The sequence below is a fragment of the Carassius auratus genome, chromosome 18 (genome assembly GCF_003368295.1).
Source record: "Carassius auratus strain Wakin chromosome 18, ASM336829v1, whole genome shotgun sequence".
In the NCBI taxonomy this organism is placed as follows: domain Eukaryota; kingdom Metazoa; phylum Chordata; class Actinopteri; order Cypriniformes; family Cyprinidae; genus Carassius; species Carassius auratus.
In genome coordinates this window covers 11,263,335-11,279,947 of record NC_039260.1, presented here as the reverse complement: position 1 = coordinate 11,279,947, position 16,613 = coordinate 11,263,335, and the positions used below count along the sequence as shown (strand labels likewise).

Here is a 16,613-nt window from a genome sequence, read left to right as displayed (position 1 = left end):
TGTATTTGAAAAATATAAAGTTGTGAAATATAAAGGTTTCAAAGGACACACCATCATTTTTTAACTGTAAGTAGACTATCCATTATTTTTTTTAATGATTTATAATGATTCTTTAATTCGTGGTAACTGACAGAACTGTTTAATTTGACTTAGCTATCCACAACAGATTTTCATAACCTACATTCCAGCGAACAAAAATATTTTCTAAGAAAATTGGTGACCTTCCTATTTAAGTAGGCCTATTTGAAAATTGGAAATATTCCCTTTTTAAAATATAAAAAAATGGGACCTAAAAAAAACATTCAGAAAAAAAAAAATCCATTAATAATGTATCCATAATATTTAATGGTTTGCAATCATTTTGAATGAACATTCTATTAATGTTACTGGAAGATTGCTTGCGTGACATTGAGAGAACCTTGAACTTTGAATCAGAACCTTGCCCGAATCGTACTAATGTTCTGAGAATGTTTCCTGTGAGCTGAGATCTTAAAACTAGAAAGACGTCTGACCAGACGACGAGGATCGTTTCATATTTTGCAACAATGCATTTCTGCCAGACTCACAAAGCACAAAATAACTGCATTCTACTGTAACACTTTTTATGTCAAGAATGCTGCGGTTACAACCCCATTTTGTAACAATATCGACATATTGTAAACCAGTCTACATCAGTTTGTAACAATATGTCGATATTGTATTCAAGTTAGATACAGGTGACGGATATTCCCCTGCGGAGGACACACCCTCTACTGGCAACTTTACCGCTCGCGCTTCCCACGGTGATGCGCAGTCTCGCTCTCATCGCTCGCGCTGTGCTTTGGGAGGGCATCGGGAAAGCCTATCCAGCTGACGTGAGGGAAAGAGCTGCTTTAAGTGAGTGGGAATGTAAATGGGATGAAAGCTCAAGTCACTGGGTCAGCAGGTCGAACATTCAAAGCTTCTTAACTGTAGCAGGTGGAAGGAGGAGGAGGAGGAGGAGCGCCCTGGACTCCGCGCGGAGCGTGGAAAGACATCAGTGGTCTTTTCATTTACCTGTGCCACATTTACTTTGCTCGTATTCGCACTGTGTCTTCACGATGGACACATGGACAGCGTAAAGAAAGCGTCACCAAACAGGGGAACGCTGTTCCGCACGCACAGACCAAGTGCGCAAATGTCTGCTATGAGAATGGACAGAGACAGAAAGAGTTGGCACTCCTGGGAGAGCTCGAGTACGGACAGAAGGAGTGCTGCTCGGTCGATGAGAAGGGATGTAAAGCGCGGACAGCACTGGACCGTCATTCTCCTGCTCGCGCTCGCGCTGCAGCCGCAGGTAAGCCGCTCATTACGCGCTATTTTCAGCCTGCTGTCACTTTTTTTCCACGGGTGTTTTCTCTTCAGAGCTTTACACGGACAATCCTCGGTGGTTATTAAGCGCAGTGCTGTTTTGTCTTTAGCGCTGGTTACAAGTGGTTTGCACCAGGACACGAATGATTTAGTGACTTTCAGGCAGCTGAACTTTTTAAAGCAGTCGGTTGAGGCTCATCTTGCGCAGACAAAGCGTAATCTTAAAGATGTATTAATACATTTATGTTGTGCATATCTATAATTATGTGATAAATAATTATAGTAATTATGTTTTTGTCGACACCGTCTGAAATTGACAGCTGTTGCTATGGCTACCTCCTCAAGCAAAGACGATTTGTAAACTTTTGTGATAGCATTTATTTATTTATTTATATAAACAATCCACACTTTAAACACACCCAACCTTCGTATTTTATGTTTTTAATTTGGTGTGCATTACATTCTACACCTGTGTGCAGGAGAGACCTGTGCTGTGACCGTCTGCAGACACCTGTTGTGCCGTCTTTCTTTGTTGCGCGCCGGACTTGTCTCTCTTTTTGGGCGTGTTGCCTTGATTTCCATGCTGATATGAATGTCTCATGTCAGCTATGGTTCATATACAACAATATATCTGACGCACACGACAATTTGTTATTGTAAAGCTTATCTGTACGACTATTTGCACAACATATTTGTGTGTGAAATGCACCCTGGTGCTGGTTTATTTGTACAACAAAAGCATCATTTTGCTCTAGTATAAATGGGGACATTGCAGAGCTTTTCTATTTAGAGCAAGACTTGTTTTTAATTGCATTATGTTTACATCAGGCAGTAAAGTAGCGGCCATGGAGATTTATAAAGAGAAATGGGTCTCTTTGCGGGCTTGTGATTTTGCTTTTGTTTGCATTCCCAGAAAACACTCAGTCACTCTGTTTATGCTGATCCATTTGTACCACCCAAATGGCTTAGCTGTATTTAGAGAACACATATCATCATTTTATTTGATCAAAATATGAATCTCTCTTTGTGGTTTGAGAAGTTTTAAAACACATTTGGCTTTAAGAAGGCACACTATTTCAGAATCTACTCCCAATGCTACACATCCCAGCCCAGCCACCTGTTATCCCAGGCTTTGAGGTCTCCGCTGGGGTTGTTGGTGTATGGTGGAGATGACAACTCACCTGCTGTGTAGGGCAGATCCAGGGTATGAGAACCCTGAGCGCAGAAAGAGCGTGTGTGTTCTGGCGGGTTACTGCTGGATGCACATACCTGTCCTGACACCGAGGGCGTGTGAAAACCCTAACATTTTAGTTCTGTCCTTTGAACTCTGGTCGTTGGATGCTTTAATGGTTCTTGGAAGATCTAAAGCGTGCATATTACAAATTTCTAGAGAAAATAAATGTAGTGGTTTTTATGTTATTGTCAAAAGAGATGAAGAGGGAAGTGATCAACAGCTTTGTATTGTTAGTTGGGCTATAAATAACAGGGCTCAACAATAAGGATGGCCTCGTGGCCTTTGGTCAGTTAATGGAAATGTCACCTAATCTCTCAAGGCCAGTACTGCGCTTACTTATGAACTTTGTTCATCAATCACGAATATGTGTTTATCTCTGGCAAACATTAAGTTTTTATTTAAAAAATAATGTATATGTTGTGAGGTTAGTTACAGCTGGCTAACAAAGATGAGGTTTATTAAAACTTTATTATAACTTCTGATAGTATATGAATGTACAGTATATATGGAATATACTATAAGCAGTCGGTACAACTTCAATGTTTTTTGAGAGAAATCTCTTATGCTCACTAGGGCATATGATGTGATTTCAAGTTTTCCTTTCTCTTTGGAGTGTAACAAGCTCTTGGTGTATAAAGAAGATCTGTAAAGTTGCAAAGACAAAAGCCTCAAATGCAAAGAGATATTCTAAAAGTTAAGACTTGTCCAGACCCTCCTAAAATGTCTCATTCTAACGTGCCCCCACATGTCTACATCACAATGTTGCATATGTTCATGCAAAGAAAGAAGGCATAACTTTTATTCTCACTATTGCTGTAGCCGGCACCGTGTTGTGGAGACACTGTGTGTTTCGTTGTGAAAGCAAAGTTACTTTGTTTTGCCTTCTAAAAGAGGACACAACTAGAAATCAGTGGTTAAGTTGTATTTACAACACTGTTGTATTCAACCCAAATATTCATTTTGAGGAGGATGAGGAGTGTCTCCTGGGAAAGTAGCTTATAATGCCGTTGTCTGTTTATATAAAGTAGGGCAGTTACAACAGTCCAATAAAATTAACAATTTCTTATTATTCATTAAATCTATATAAATTCATGAAATAAGTATAAAAAGGGTAGATTATATAATTAATATTAAGTAATCTCTCAAATGCCACTGTTTCCAGAAAAAGTGTATTAATGAATGATTGTCATGGAGTTACATTATACCTTTTTTTGTAATGCAATTAATTCTCGATTCATGCTCAACTTTTGCTAACTTGCAAATGGTATCATAATTTCATTATTGCTAATATTATTATTGATTATATTTGTATTAAACATTCTGGGTTGTTTCAACCCAAAATTGGGACAAATCTAACAAAATGAAACCCAACAGTTGCGTTTGTCCATACTAGTACTAAAAAATGAAATTAGGATGATTCCTGGTTAACGTCCCAATCAGGAATGGAGAATAAAACAGATAAGCGTTACCTTTTGTGTTAGACAGCAATAATACTTTAAACAGTTAGTCTTCAAAATGCATAGCTGCCCCCTCAGAAGTGTGTTATGCACATATCCTTTTTGTTTTAAATAGCAGCATGTCTTTGTCTCTGATGTTGGATGGCAGGAGTTTAGCATTCAAGTCTTCGTGGGGTTTTAATGTCTCGTAATGAGCCCTTGTGATGCAGCTCCTCAAGAGAGACCGCTGAAATACAGGTATGTTGGGAATGACCCTGCCCGAGGATAGAGGGAGAGGAAGAAAAAGAGATGGAGAGTGATGGCCGGTGGTCTATCTGCCGAGCGTTTGATGTGTCCATGTTTTAGGAGCAGGAATGGGACGACATGCCATGATGGAACAATGGGAGGACAGTGCAGCCATTCAGCAGTCCTGTTCAAACGTGGGGTCACGGGGAGAGGACAGGCACCACCGAGTCTTACTGTCTGACCCGGCTTGGAATGCCGTATTCACAGGATAATCACAGTGTGTGTGTGTGTGTTTATTTGTGTGGGAGAAAGTATGTGAAGCACAACAGGATTTTTCGAGTATGTGCATCTTCAGGATCTAAAAATAAATAAATAGTCTACAATAGTTTTTTTTTTTTTTCTAGGAATTTATTTGGGAATTTTTTTTTTCTACTGAGAATACCTAAAATGCCCAGCCATCCCTTTTCAGTGTGTGTGTGTGTGTGTGTGTGTGCGCGTCTACTACTCCTTTGTGACAAAAAGAGAGGTGAATAAAAGAATGGCAACAATGAAGACAGGAAAGTCTGAACATAATGACGAGAGAAGAGGAGATCTCTTCCCAAGTGGATAAAAAGAGAACGACACAGTCGGAGAGGGCAAGATAGGAGCTGTGTTGTAAATGCGTTCCCCTCTGGGGAGAGAGGGAGAGAAAAGAAGGGAGAGGTATTGATGTAGAGAAAGAATAGAAGACAGAGTGCAAGGGGTTGAAGAGTAGGAAGTGACTAACACAAGGGAGTAAGGAGAGAAAGCGTGAGAGAGAGGCGAGACATGAGGAGGTGAATAACCCAAGGAGGAGAAGATGGAGGTAATAAAGTTAAGTGAGCATGCAGTGATTACAGCACAGAGGAGGACTGTAGCTGTCCGTTATACACAGGGATTTCACTTTGAATCAATGTTATCATCTGTTCTTTCTGTCTTTATCTGCCTTCAGATACAAAGACTGCTAGAGTCATTATCTGTCTGGATGAATGGCGTCTCGTGAGGATTGTGTTCGTGTTGTTTGACACTATAAATATATGTTTGACTACACATATTTTGCTTAGTCTGAACAGTAGAGCAAGTTCTTCTGTGTTCATACAACCACAGTATCTTTTTTTCTTTTTTTTGCTAATGCTTTAACATTTTGAGGAATTGTTCACCCAAAAAATATTAATTATGTCTTCATTCTTTCGCCATCATGTTTTTCCGTAAACCCACGACTTGAAGCACCCTAAACATTTAATTCATTTAGTAAGACAAGTCGAGAAGTGACTCGTCAGATTATTGTTGAATCGTGATTTGTTCATCGTTTCATGCACTGATTTTGTGCACATTTGTGTGTATGTAGATTAATTAGCCTTAAATTGGATTAATAATCTAAAAATAATCAAAATGTTGCTTTCTATTTGTGGAGCAAATAAAGCTATCAATCATCACAATTAAATTAAACTGGCATATATCCTTATTTTATTTTTTTATATATTTTTTTTACAACTGAAATACCAGCGGAGCATATCAACTTCTCTTTGTCAAATTTGTAAAAAGTTTATTTTTTATTTTTTTGTACCAAATTTGGTGGTTGACAATCACTGTTTTTAGCATTTCTTTTTAATAATAACAATCAATATACTTGTCATTTACATTACAAAAGAATATGATACATTTTTATAATCGACAACAGCATTCTAACCTGCACCAGCCAACGTCCAGATGTGATAAAACTGTTTTCTCGAAGCCAGTAACTGTGGAGAATATGAACAAGCATCATGAAAGAATTTAAATTCTAAACACCGTTGGAAGCTGAAAGTGCTGCTTCTCATCTTAATGAGTTCATGCACTTTGTCACTTCAGGTTTCCTGTTTGTTTTCCTTTTTTTAACCTCGCTGTTTTGAATTTCCATAGGTTGTCTGTGCGGTGGGCACATTCGAGGTCCAGCTTCGACAGTGGGTAAACCCCCAGGGCTTTCTACAGAATGGTCAGTGCTGTGACCCCCAGGCCAGCGGGGGGCAGCGCTGCTCATCAGGCGATCAGTGTGACACCTTCTTCAAGGCCTGTCTGAAGGAGTACCAGGCTCGGGTTGCACCAACCGGCACCTGTACATATGGCACTGGCACCACACCTGTCCTGGGTGGCAACTCCCACACCTTACACCATCACGGAAACGAGGGAAGTGACAGCAGAAATGGACAAATTGTTATCCCATTTAAATACGCATGGCCAGTAAGTACATCTCTCATTTCTCATTTGATGTAGAAACCTTTGATATGTCTGCTTGGAAGACACTTGGATAAAGTGTTGGTTTTTCTGATCTGTTGTGCTGTGGTTGAATGTATCAGAAGGATATTTTCTAAAGAGCAGCTGTCATGTCACCATTAAACTGTCTGGGTTGCCAAGACCTCATCTCTGCTGCCCTTATCATGTCAGTTCTTGAAGGTAAACTGTAATTTACAAATATAACAGGTGGAAAATGACAAAAGCAATACCACACATAATGTGAACACATTCGCTCATCTGCCATTGGTTGAACAATACATGAAAAAATACAACACCCCAAAAATACAATTGGTTGAGCTAATGTGGGAAAATGAAGAAAGAAAAAAATACCACTTTGAAATCTACTTAGAAATAGCTTACCTAAAGATGTCAAGAGGTATCAAAGTTAGAGATATCAAAATGTTAAGTTCTGTCATTATTTACTCATCCTTATGTCGTTCCAGAAGGATTTGTTTGTCTTCAGATATTTTGAATGAAATCAGTTTCAATCTAGGGACTGAGAGCTCTCGGACTAAATCTAAAATATCTTAAACTGTGTTTCTAAGATAAACGGAGGTCTCACGGGTTTGTAGCGACATGAGGGTGAGTTTTTAATGACATAATTTTGATTTTTCGATGAACTAACCCTTTAAGCAATAAATATTAAGGGTCAATTCACTCAAAAATGAAAATTCTGTCATTCATTACACACCCTCATATCATTTCAAATCCCCCAGACCTTCGTTCAACTTCGGAACACAAATTAAGATATTTTTATGAAATCAAAGAGCTTTCTGACCCTGCATAGACAACAAGAGAACTATATACGTTAAGGCATAAACACTTATTAAAGACATTGTTAAAATAGTCCATGTGACATCAGTATTTCAATCTTAATTTTATGAAGCTACGAGAATAAATTATCATGAAGCTTGCGCTGTGATTTTCTCCAAAAATGTGCCAGGGTGACTCAGACGAGAAGAATTGTTTCATAAAGTCATTATTTTCTTTGCACACAAAAAGTAAAATTATGGTTGATCCACGGAAGTCACATGGACTATTTTGAACATGTTCTTGGTACCTTTCTGGTCCTTGAATGTGGTAGTACCCTTTCTGTCTTTGGAGGATCAGAAAGCTCTCAGATTTCATCAGAATATCTGAATATGTGTTCCGAAGATGAACAAAAGTCTTACTGGTTTGGAATGACATGAGAGTGAGTAATTAATGACAGAATTTTCATTTTTGGGTGAACTATCCCTTTAAGTCTATTCATCATACAGGATCATAGCTACAGTCTTCAGAAGACTTGGATTTTTATTTATTTATTATTATTTTTTTTTACAAATGTTTTGTAGCATCAAAGTTTTGGACCGGAGAGACAGAAATCTCTCTTGTTTCATTAAAATAATCTTTATTTGTGCTTTCAAAAATGAACAAAAGTCTTATGGGTTTATGACTGATGGTTAGTAAATAACAGAAGTTTTGTTATGGGGGTTTGTTAAAAACAACACTAGAAGAGTTGTACTGAAGCATTTGTTTTCCACAGTCCACAAACTTGGATCACACCCAAATCGCATATAGTGTTTATATAGTTTCCTTAAAGCTATATAAGCTTGCCTGCTATTTTATGAACTTGTTGATAGGGAAGTTTTCCCTTAACCTTGATCTGACCTCAGTGGCATTATGCCGAGCATATGGAGTTAGTAATGCTGGCTGACTGTTGGCCAGACCGTGGACATGCTGTGCCAGTGATCTTTACTGAACCTCGCTGTGAGTGCTGCGGTCAGTGTTTGGTTTTTTCCAGCATGGGTCTTTAAACTGATTACACGCTTATTGATTAGAGCGGATAGATAGAGTGTGTGAGAGAGAAAGAGAGAAAAAGATGAGGGTGAAAGATTGTAGCACAACTTTTAATTTGATCTATTGGTGTTGTGGTGGCCGAACACAATGACAGTCTTTTGAAACATAATGAGTATTGTTCTGGTTCTGATTTGCTAAGCTGCATCCAGAGATACATGCTGATATTTTGTATAATGTCACTGGGACATTTCATTGTATCGCTGCTTGACTGTGTTTGCCAAACTAACATTTTACCCAAACCATTTTCACTGATGGAGCAAAAATAAACAAATTATTGGTCATATTTTGTCTGAATCAGTTACTCAGCATTTGTCTTGTTTTTTTGAAGTGTCTTTAAAGCAACATCACATTTGCAGTCCTGCTGTTATGCTGAATCAGCACGACCAATGAAAATAGTTTGGCTAAAATGTCAAAAAAACAAAAAAAACAATTGGTTTTTGATTGGTTAAATCAAACCTGAATATATAATCATTTACAGCTTGTTTATCTTATATTTGAATTCATCTTGTCTGTAGTAATTGTCATGACTAGAAAATGTGTCTTTCTTTCTCCCCCACTGTGTTTCATCATTTTCTGGCTCTTTCTTTTGTGAAACATGTTTATTCTCTCTTATTTTCCAGACAAATTGACATCACTAGTTTTTATAGTCTGCAGTAATAGAGCAGACGCTATCACTACAAAATGACCATTAATCGTTGACTTAAAAGCAAATCTTTAATTAGACCACTGTGATTTAACATTGGTGTGGTTTTTTATGAGACCATTTTTCAAATTCAATGAAAACATAAACATAAAAGAGAGGTGCCCAAGGCCCAAGAAGGAAACCAACTCTATTGTTGTCTTGTGGTTGGGATCATGAATGTCTAAGTCATTGCACATAATACCAATCTTATCATCAGAATCTAAAGGATATCAAACTCTTCGATGAGTCACAGAAACCCCCATTAAAAGAAAGATGAGTCTCATGACCCACATATCTCTCATGTAAAATATTACATTATTCTCTTGCTGTAATTACTATCTACCACGGTGCTGCATTACAACCAGCTTCAGGTCTCAGAAGTCCTTCCAAATAACTTGCCGACTGTAGGAGACTGGTAGGCCAGGACAAGTAGGTTTTTGGTAAACTGTTGAATGAATGATGAAGTTCTCTGAATCTTAGAATTAACTTTTTAGAATGGTTGGTCCTGTACCTATAATGCAATAAAATGCTCCCTAATGGTGGCTCACTAGATTTAGGAACAAATCCTCTGTTTGTTTCCTTTAAAATGATTATTATTATCTGAAAGTTTTAGGATCTATTTGGCTGCTCATACAATAATGAGGGTGAGAAAGGTGATATTATTTTGTAACTACATTAATTATAATTGCTAATAATGTTTTCAATAAAGCCCAAAGCTAGATGGAGCTTTGCTGGTGTAGGGGGAAATCATCTGATGCAGACCAGCTGTCCTGGCTTGGAAGAACAGGTCTGAGAGCCTCCGGCAAATGGACCTCTTTGTAGTGGATTGTGCACTAGGGATGTGCATTTTGCAGATGTGAAATCAATTGAAATTTTGAAAAGTCACAATTTTCCAAACATTTACATTAATATTTCAATATTTTAATGACACATTCACATGTACACAGTTCATAGTTGTCAGTTAATGATCACATGACCACTAAGAATGAAATATTTAATCTGCAATTAGTAAGCGATTTATTTTGACATTGTAAAATGGAATAAAATAATAATAACAATAACAATAATAATTATTGTTGTTGTTGTTATTAAGACATAAATAGATTTTTTTGGAAAGATGGAATAAAATAATAATATAATAATAATAATTATAATAATAATAATTATTATTATTATTATTGTTGTAGTAGTTGTTGTTATTATTATTAAGACAGAAATTGATTCTGTTGTAAATTTAGAACTGTAAAAATGAAAGTTTTTTTTTTTTATATTTATATAAACCACATTCACACCCTTGAGCTTTCAACACAAGACAGCAGACTACTGCTGAAATGCTGTAAACTTCTGTCTGCAAAAACGTTTGAAATTTTGTTAATGTGTAAAAAAAGTAAACCTTACACAGGGTGCATTCCCAAATGCACATAAAAGCCCACGCAGAGATCCCACATTAACTGTAAACTGAGCCACTCTGATATTGAAAAATAAATAAATAAATAAATATTTTACTGTGATTACCATACAACCCCATTTATTTATTTACATATAGTTTTTGAGTAGATTCGATGTATGAAAGCATGTATTAAGGTGTGAGTGTATATGGGTATGTCTGGCTGTTTAAACTGTGAGTGTGAGAAAATTCTGGATGAAAACGGCTGTCTGGATCACTTTCAGGGCAGGGCTGAAGGGTGAGGGAGAGCGAGTGAATGGATTCTGTGGGCATCAAGGAAGTGAAAGAACCGTATTATCTGTCCATCTTTGTGTGGTGGTTCAGGTGGAAGGAGGGAGGGAGGGAGGGGGGTATCAGGATCCCACAGCCTCAGGTGAGGAGACAAACAGGTGAGTGCAGACATTATTAATATTATCCTCCCAGCCTCTCGGTTCACACTGTAAGTGTCGGTTCCTGAGTTATGACCCACACAGTGTGCTTCTCCATTTGACTGTGTTGTCATACTGTAACACACTGTGGCTCCTCCATTGTTTAGTTTTTCCTGATTAATGGTGTCGTGATTGAAGCTGTTGGCCTTCCTGTGGTCACACAGTAAATGAGATCATCACTCTCCCTTTCTTCCGTTGTGACAAGAAAAGAAGAGATGAGGGCGTCTATGATCAGGATGAATGGATATGGAGAGGAAGTGGATGTGTGGGAACTCTAGGTTGTGGGGTTTGGAAAGCAGTGTTGTTAGTTGATGGCTATAGTTGCGAGGTTATAACCTTCATCATATGCCACAAACACTGGGTGTGTACAAGGCAGAGCGTCAGATGATCTGAAACTAGAGGTGAATTGGAGTTCTGTAGGTGACTGAAGCTCATCTGAATACAAAGCAAGCCAATCGAATAACATACAGGTTGGGAAATATGACCAAAATTTTAATTTATAAGTACCTAATATATTTGACATATAGACACATGTAAAGTATATTGTCCAAATCCATTTTCAATTGACATCGGGATTAGGGCTGCATGATTATGACAAAAATCATAATTGGTGATTATTCCATTGAAGTTGTAAGTGCGATTATTAATGACGATAATCACAATTTACACAGAATGGTTTATACCATTGTTTGATGCAACTGCATGGCGTATTTTTATCTGAAAATAAATGAGCTGAAAACACTAAAGCGTTTTTCCATAGTATTCCTCAAATGTCAACTATACATCGGATTTGTTTCTTCTTAAATTATAAAAAAGTAAAAATATGAATGCTATTATAAACTAAATGGTATGTTAAACTAAAACAAAAACAATGGAAAAACCTTTAAAGGTCCCCTTCTTCGTGATTCCATGTTTTAAACTTTAGTAAGTGTGTAATGTTGTTGTTAGAGTATATATTATATCTGTACAATTCTAAAGCTCAAAGTTCAGTGCCAAGCGGGATATTTGATTTAACAGAATTCGCCTACAAAAAACGACCGGTTTGGACTACATCCCTCTAGTTCCTGCAGTAATGACGTCACTACAACAGTTTTTTGACTAACCTCCGCCCACAGGAATTCACATAAAGGGACATTTTGCTGAGGACAGCTTGCTGAGGACAACTTTCTCAAACTCAATCAGTTTAATGCCGGATTCGCACAAAGATTATTCTTGAAAGATCGAGCAGTTCCCTCTTTGTCTGGAGAAGGCATTGTTTATGGACCGCAACCGGTAAGTGTATTTTATTAAGTTGGTGCTTTCAAGAGTTTCTGTAACTTATTACACAAAGGGCAACACTGTTTAGCTTTGTTAACTAGATGTTAGGGCTGTGCAAAAAAACGAATGAGATTTTCATGCGCATCTCGCCAGTAGAAACGCTCCTGTGACTATAAATACATCTCCTGCACATGCTCCTGCCCACTTGCTTCTCAAAACTAGTCCAATCGCGTTTGCAGGAGGGCAGCATGCTGTAAGCTGCTGTCGAATCACAACACAGGAACCGCTGGCCCAATCAGAAGTAGTTACGCATTTCTGAAGGAGGTAATTTATAGAACAAGGAAGATATGAGCCCGTTTTTATGACAGTGAAAACAGCAGTATACAGATAGGTGAATTGTGTGAAAAATACAGTTTTTTTTACACGTGAAACATGAACACGTTATATTGCACACTGTAAACATAATCAAAGCTTCAAAAAAACGTGTAAAACGGGACCTTTAAGATAACGTGTTATTCTGCACGCTTAAGAAAATGTTTTTTTTTTCTACATAAGTGTACTTTGAACGAATAATTGCCGCTTTGAATGATTACGTAATTGTGGCATCCAAAATTGTATTCAATTATGTATTGCATTGTAATGTGTTTAAGGGTTGAAGGCAATGTTAGTATACTGAACAGAACAGAAAAGCACATTATACATTTTTCTACTGCTTTTTTCTTACAGTGCAGTTGTTGTGTGTTTAATTTCCTGCATGTTGCTGAATTTAAGTGAGTGTGATAACCAAGTCCTGAAGGTTATCTGATGAAGACTGGATTCATCCCTCTGAGATATTTGAAGCCATTTATCACTGTCTCAGCAATACTCTGGGTGTCTGTAATCACTCGCATCAGTTTTTGGAGCTTCTGGTCCAAACTGGGTTGTAGTTCATCTACATCATTACTTAATTGATCTTTTTTATTATTATTATAACAGTTTCCCAGTAGCAGCCTGAGGTCACACACGTTGTCCCCTATTGACCCTGAACCTCATTAATCACCCACACCTAAGATCAACCTCAGAGCAGATTGATTAGAGGCCCACAGCCTTTATGAACTAGGATACTAAAATTAGTGATGTGACATTTAGCTGACACTTTTCTTTTGCTTATTACAGGGAAAGTTTCTCTGGGTCACCTGGGGTTAAGTGAATGGCTGAATGAATGAGTCTCACAGAAACATGTCTGGGTCATAATTTCACCCTAAGATCAAAAGGAAAGAATTATAAATTATATTATTCATAAAGACAATGAAGCCTCACTATCACCAATGATAGTAGTCAATAGATTTTTATCATGTTTGGACATAAAGATCTGTAAGTGTATCTGTATATATTAATGTGAAAATAACAAATACTGATATTACTGCTGTCAAGAATAAGAGTTTTTGTTTAGATAATATATGTGTTTGTACTGTGTGAATTTATTATGCATGTAAAGACACACACATACAGCATTTATTATATATCAGCATTATTATATATCTTTTTTCTTAAATATATACATGTTTGTGTATTTATATATACATAATAAATATACAGTGCACACACATACTGTATTATGTAAACAAACTTTTATCTTGAATGTGATTAATTGCAATTCATTGTTTGGCAGCACTAATTTCTATATATATATATATATATATATATATATATATATATATATTATAAATACCAAATTAACATATTCAAAACATTGTTGAAGATTCATGTCACACTTAAAACTAGAATAATGGCTTCTGAAAAAAATTGACATTTTAAATGGTTAATATTATTTCACAAAATTATATATTTTTTCTGTAAGTTTGATGCCTTGGTGAGCATAAGAGACTTCTTTCATTAATGAATCTTGCTGACCCCATACCATAGTGCATAATCACTTGAAATAATATATAAAATATTATGCTAATGCTATTTTGGCTTCAGTTAAGCTTCTTTATGCAAAATATACTTTATTTCAACCACCCAAATAATATTTTTTACCGTCTTTGTTAGCTCATGCATTCCTTGCAGGGTTTTAACCTTTAATCTTCCACTTTCCAGTCCAGATCTTCAACCACAAAGTTACACTGCCACAAAATCTCCACCACCATTTTAAATTCTTTCCTCAATTCCTCTTCCATTAAACCTGTAATCCTGAGCTTTAACATGGGCAATCGAATGTACCTGAAGGGGATACGGCTGGCTAAATGGAGTGGGCATGTCCAGACATGATCCCTGCCTGGGCTTATGAGTCCCATCCATCAATTAAAATGTAAAAAGCAATTTATCCATGACTCTGTCAATCCCAAAGAGCAAATTCAGGAGATTGAATCTGAACGAAAGAAAATCCATCCGTAGGTTTCTGTGGAAATGTTTCAGTAACAGTTCATCAGAAGAAAATCAAATTAAAATTTGTCCTGAAACTATGGCTCTGTGAGCTGTGAGAGCATTCAGAGGCTGTGTTGATGGGGTTTCATAGTCAAAACAGTTATTAATATAGTTGTTGTGTGTTAACTTAGGCTAATGTTGACAAATGTTGACTTCATACTAGTTAAATTAATGCCAGCATTCTCTTTGAGTAGGTCACGCTTTATAGACATGCTGTCATAAGCAGAAAAAACACACCCATGAGCCGACGCAATTGCACATGGGAAAAAATATCGACTGGCTCTTCTAAATTTCCATCTAAGCAGTGCTTACATATCTTTATCATGTGTAATATGATGTATGCGCTCAGTTTTTGGATTATTTATGTGTATATGTGTGTGAGAGAGTATGAGAGAGTCTGTCTCCAGGGCGAGCTGTAAACTGATCCCCCTTCTATTATGTCATATTGTATTTTGGAAAGTTTCAGCACTCAGTTACCTGGACATTCCTGCTGCCTGGGAACCAGAGAAACTCATTTACTACAGGGACACAAAGAGAGAGACTTCCGCCTTTCTTTCTCTCTGTTAACTCCTATGACCGCATACCTGTGCAGTCACGCAGATAGACTAATGGATACCGTGCAATTGTTTCAAAAACATTTTGTCTCTCTGTGATGTGCTGGCTTTTTTTATTTTTTCGTACATCTGTATGCAGACTCACAGTGACTGAAAGCACCTTTAAAGACAGCAGTCATGTACAAACACAAGCTTTTACCCATCGAGACACCATTTTAATTCCATTAACATTCATTCGCGTATGTGCTGAAGATAAGATCCTAGCCTTGGGACAGTCGAGTTGGGGGACACCGGGACATTGTGCTCTCATTTGTGTGCAAATTGGATTTGAAGTGGGAGTTTGCATAAAGGAAGAGGTGCTTGTCTCATTCTCCACTCACCTTCATTCAAAACGCAACACAATTTAACTGTATATACAGATTTTTGCGAGTGATAACGCCTTATAAATTAACCATTTTTTAAATCCTCTATATTTTGTTGGAGTACACAATATTAGAGCCACTACAGAATTGCAATGGTTGATAGAGTCTCACATTTATGAAGAACTATGGGGTTGATCGAAAAAAGAGTGAAAGACTACAGTGAGTCCTGGAAGCTCAGGCAGAAAGACTGTAGACATACATTTTTTTGGATATAATAAAAGGGAACAGGTTACAAGGGCACTGGTAAGATAAAGGAAACACAGAAAAACATTTAGACTGTCACTTCGCTGGCTCACTGATTTGATAAATGCTATGATAATTTAATGCTCTGCTCTGTTATTCTTGTTATTATTCTGTATCTTTTATTCACCCTTCCGCTCTACTCCCTGGCCTCATGATTTTGTCCTTTTCCAAAAGTCACTCATCCATAACGTTCCTCCCATGTTCATTCTCTCTCTCTCTTTTCATCTACTCACTCTTGGGTGCTGCCTTGTCAGCTGGACTGTGCTGTCTTGTCTTATCTACTCCAGACCCACAATTATTTCTCCTTTATCAGACTGTCTTCTGTCTAACGCCAAGACAATTACATATTAAAGAGCTGGGAGTCAGACACAGGTTTGAGTCGGTGGAATTACTCTCAGTTTACTCTGACTGGCAGGTTACTTTAATTGGCTACTCTGATTCAAACAAGCCTTGTCATTTCTTCCTGTCATTTCATCGCCCATCACCATTTATCCCTTTCAAACCGCTCCCTCTCGTTTCTTTTTCGAATTCAAGTGTTTTCCATTTCTCCCTCAGCTCCTGAAATACAGGTTTTGGTGTCCTGCATAATGAACTCATGCACTGAGGGCTGTTATTTCCACACTTAATGGGGCAGGTCATTGTGATGTCCTGTGGTTCTGATTGGTAGGAGTGTGACTGTTCTGTTTTTTTAGTGGCTCTTTCATTTGTTCACCGGTTCTTAAGGCTCCTTCAGAGAAATGAAAGAGATGCTGAGTGCAGATGACAAGCCTGAGCACAATCAGTCTTACAGGACACAGC

The 16,613-nt window shown here is 37.4% G+C and overlaps 1 protein-coding gene across 2 annotated transcripts in view; it reads left to right on the top strand.

Annotated features, from left to right (window-relative positions):
• Positions 1 to 752: 752 nt before the first annotated feature.
• The window catches only part of LOC113118443 (protein jagged-1b-like), a 54,221-nt gene continuing 38,360 nt past the window's right edge, over positions 753 to 16,613 (top strand). For both annotated transcript variants that reach the window (XM_026287605.1, XM_026287604.1), the window contains exons 1-2: positions 753 to 1,315; positions 6,166 to 6,483. In XM_026287605.1, coding sequence (XP_026143390.1) covers positions 1,088 to 1,315; positions 6,166 to 6,483 — 546 coding nt within the window. In that variant the 5' untranslated portion in view covers positions 753 to 1,087. The remainder of the gene's footprint in view (positions 1,316 to 6,165; positions 6,484 to 16,613) is intronic.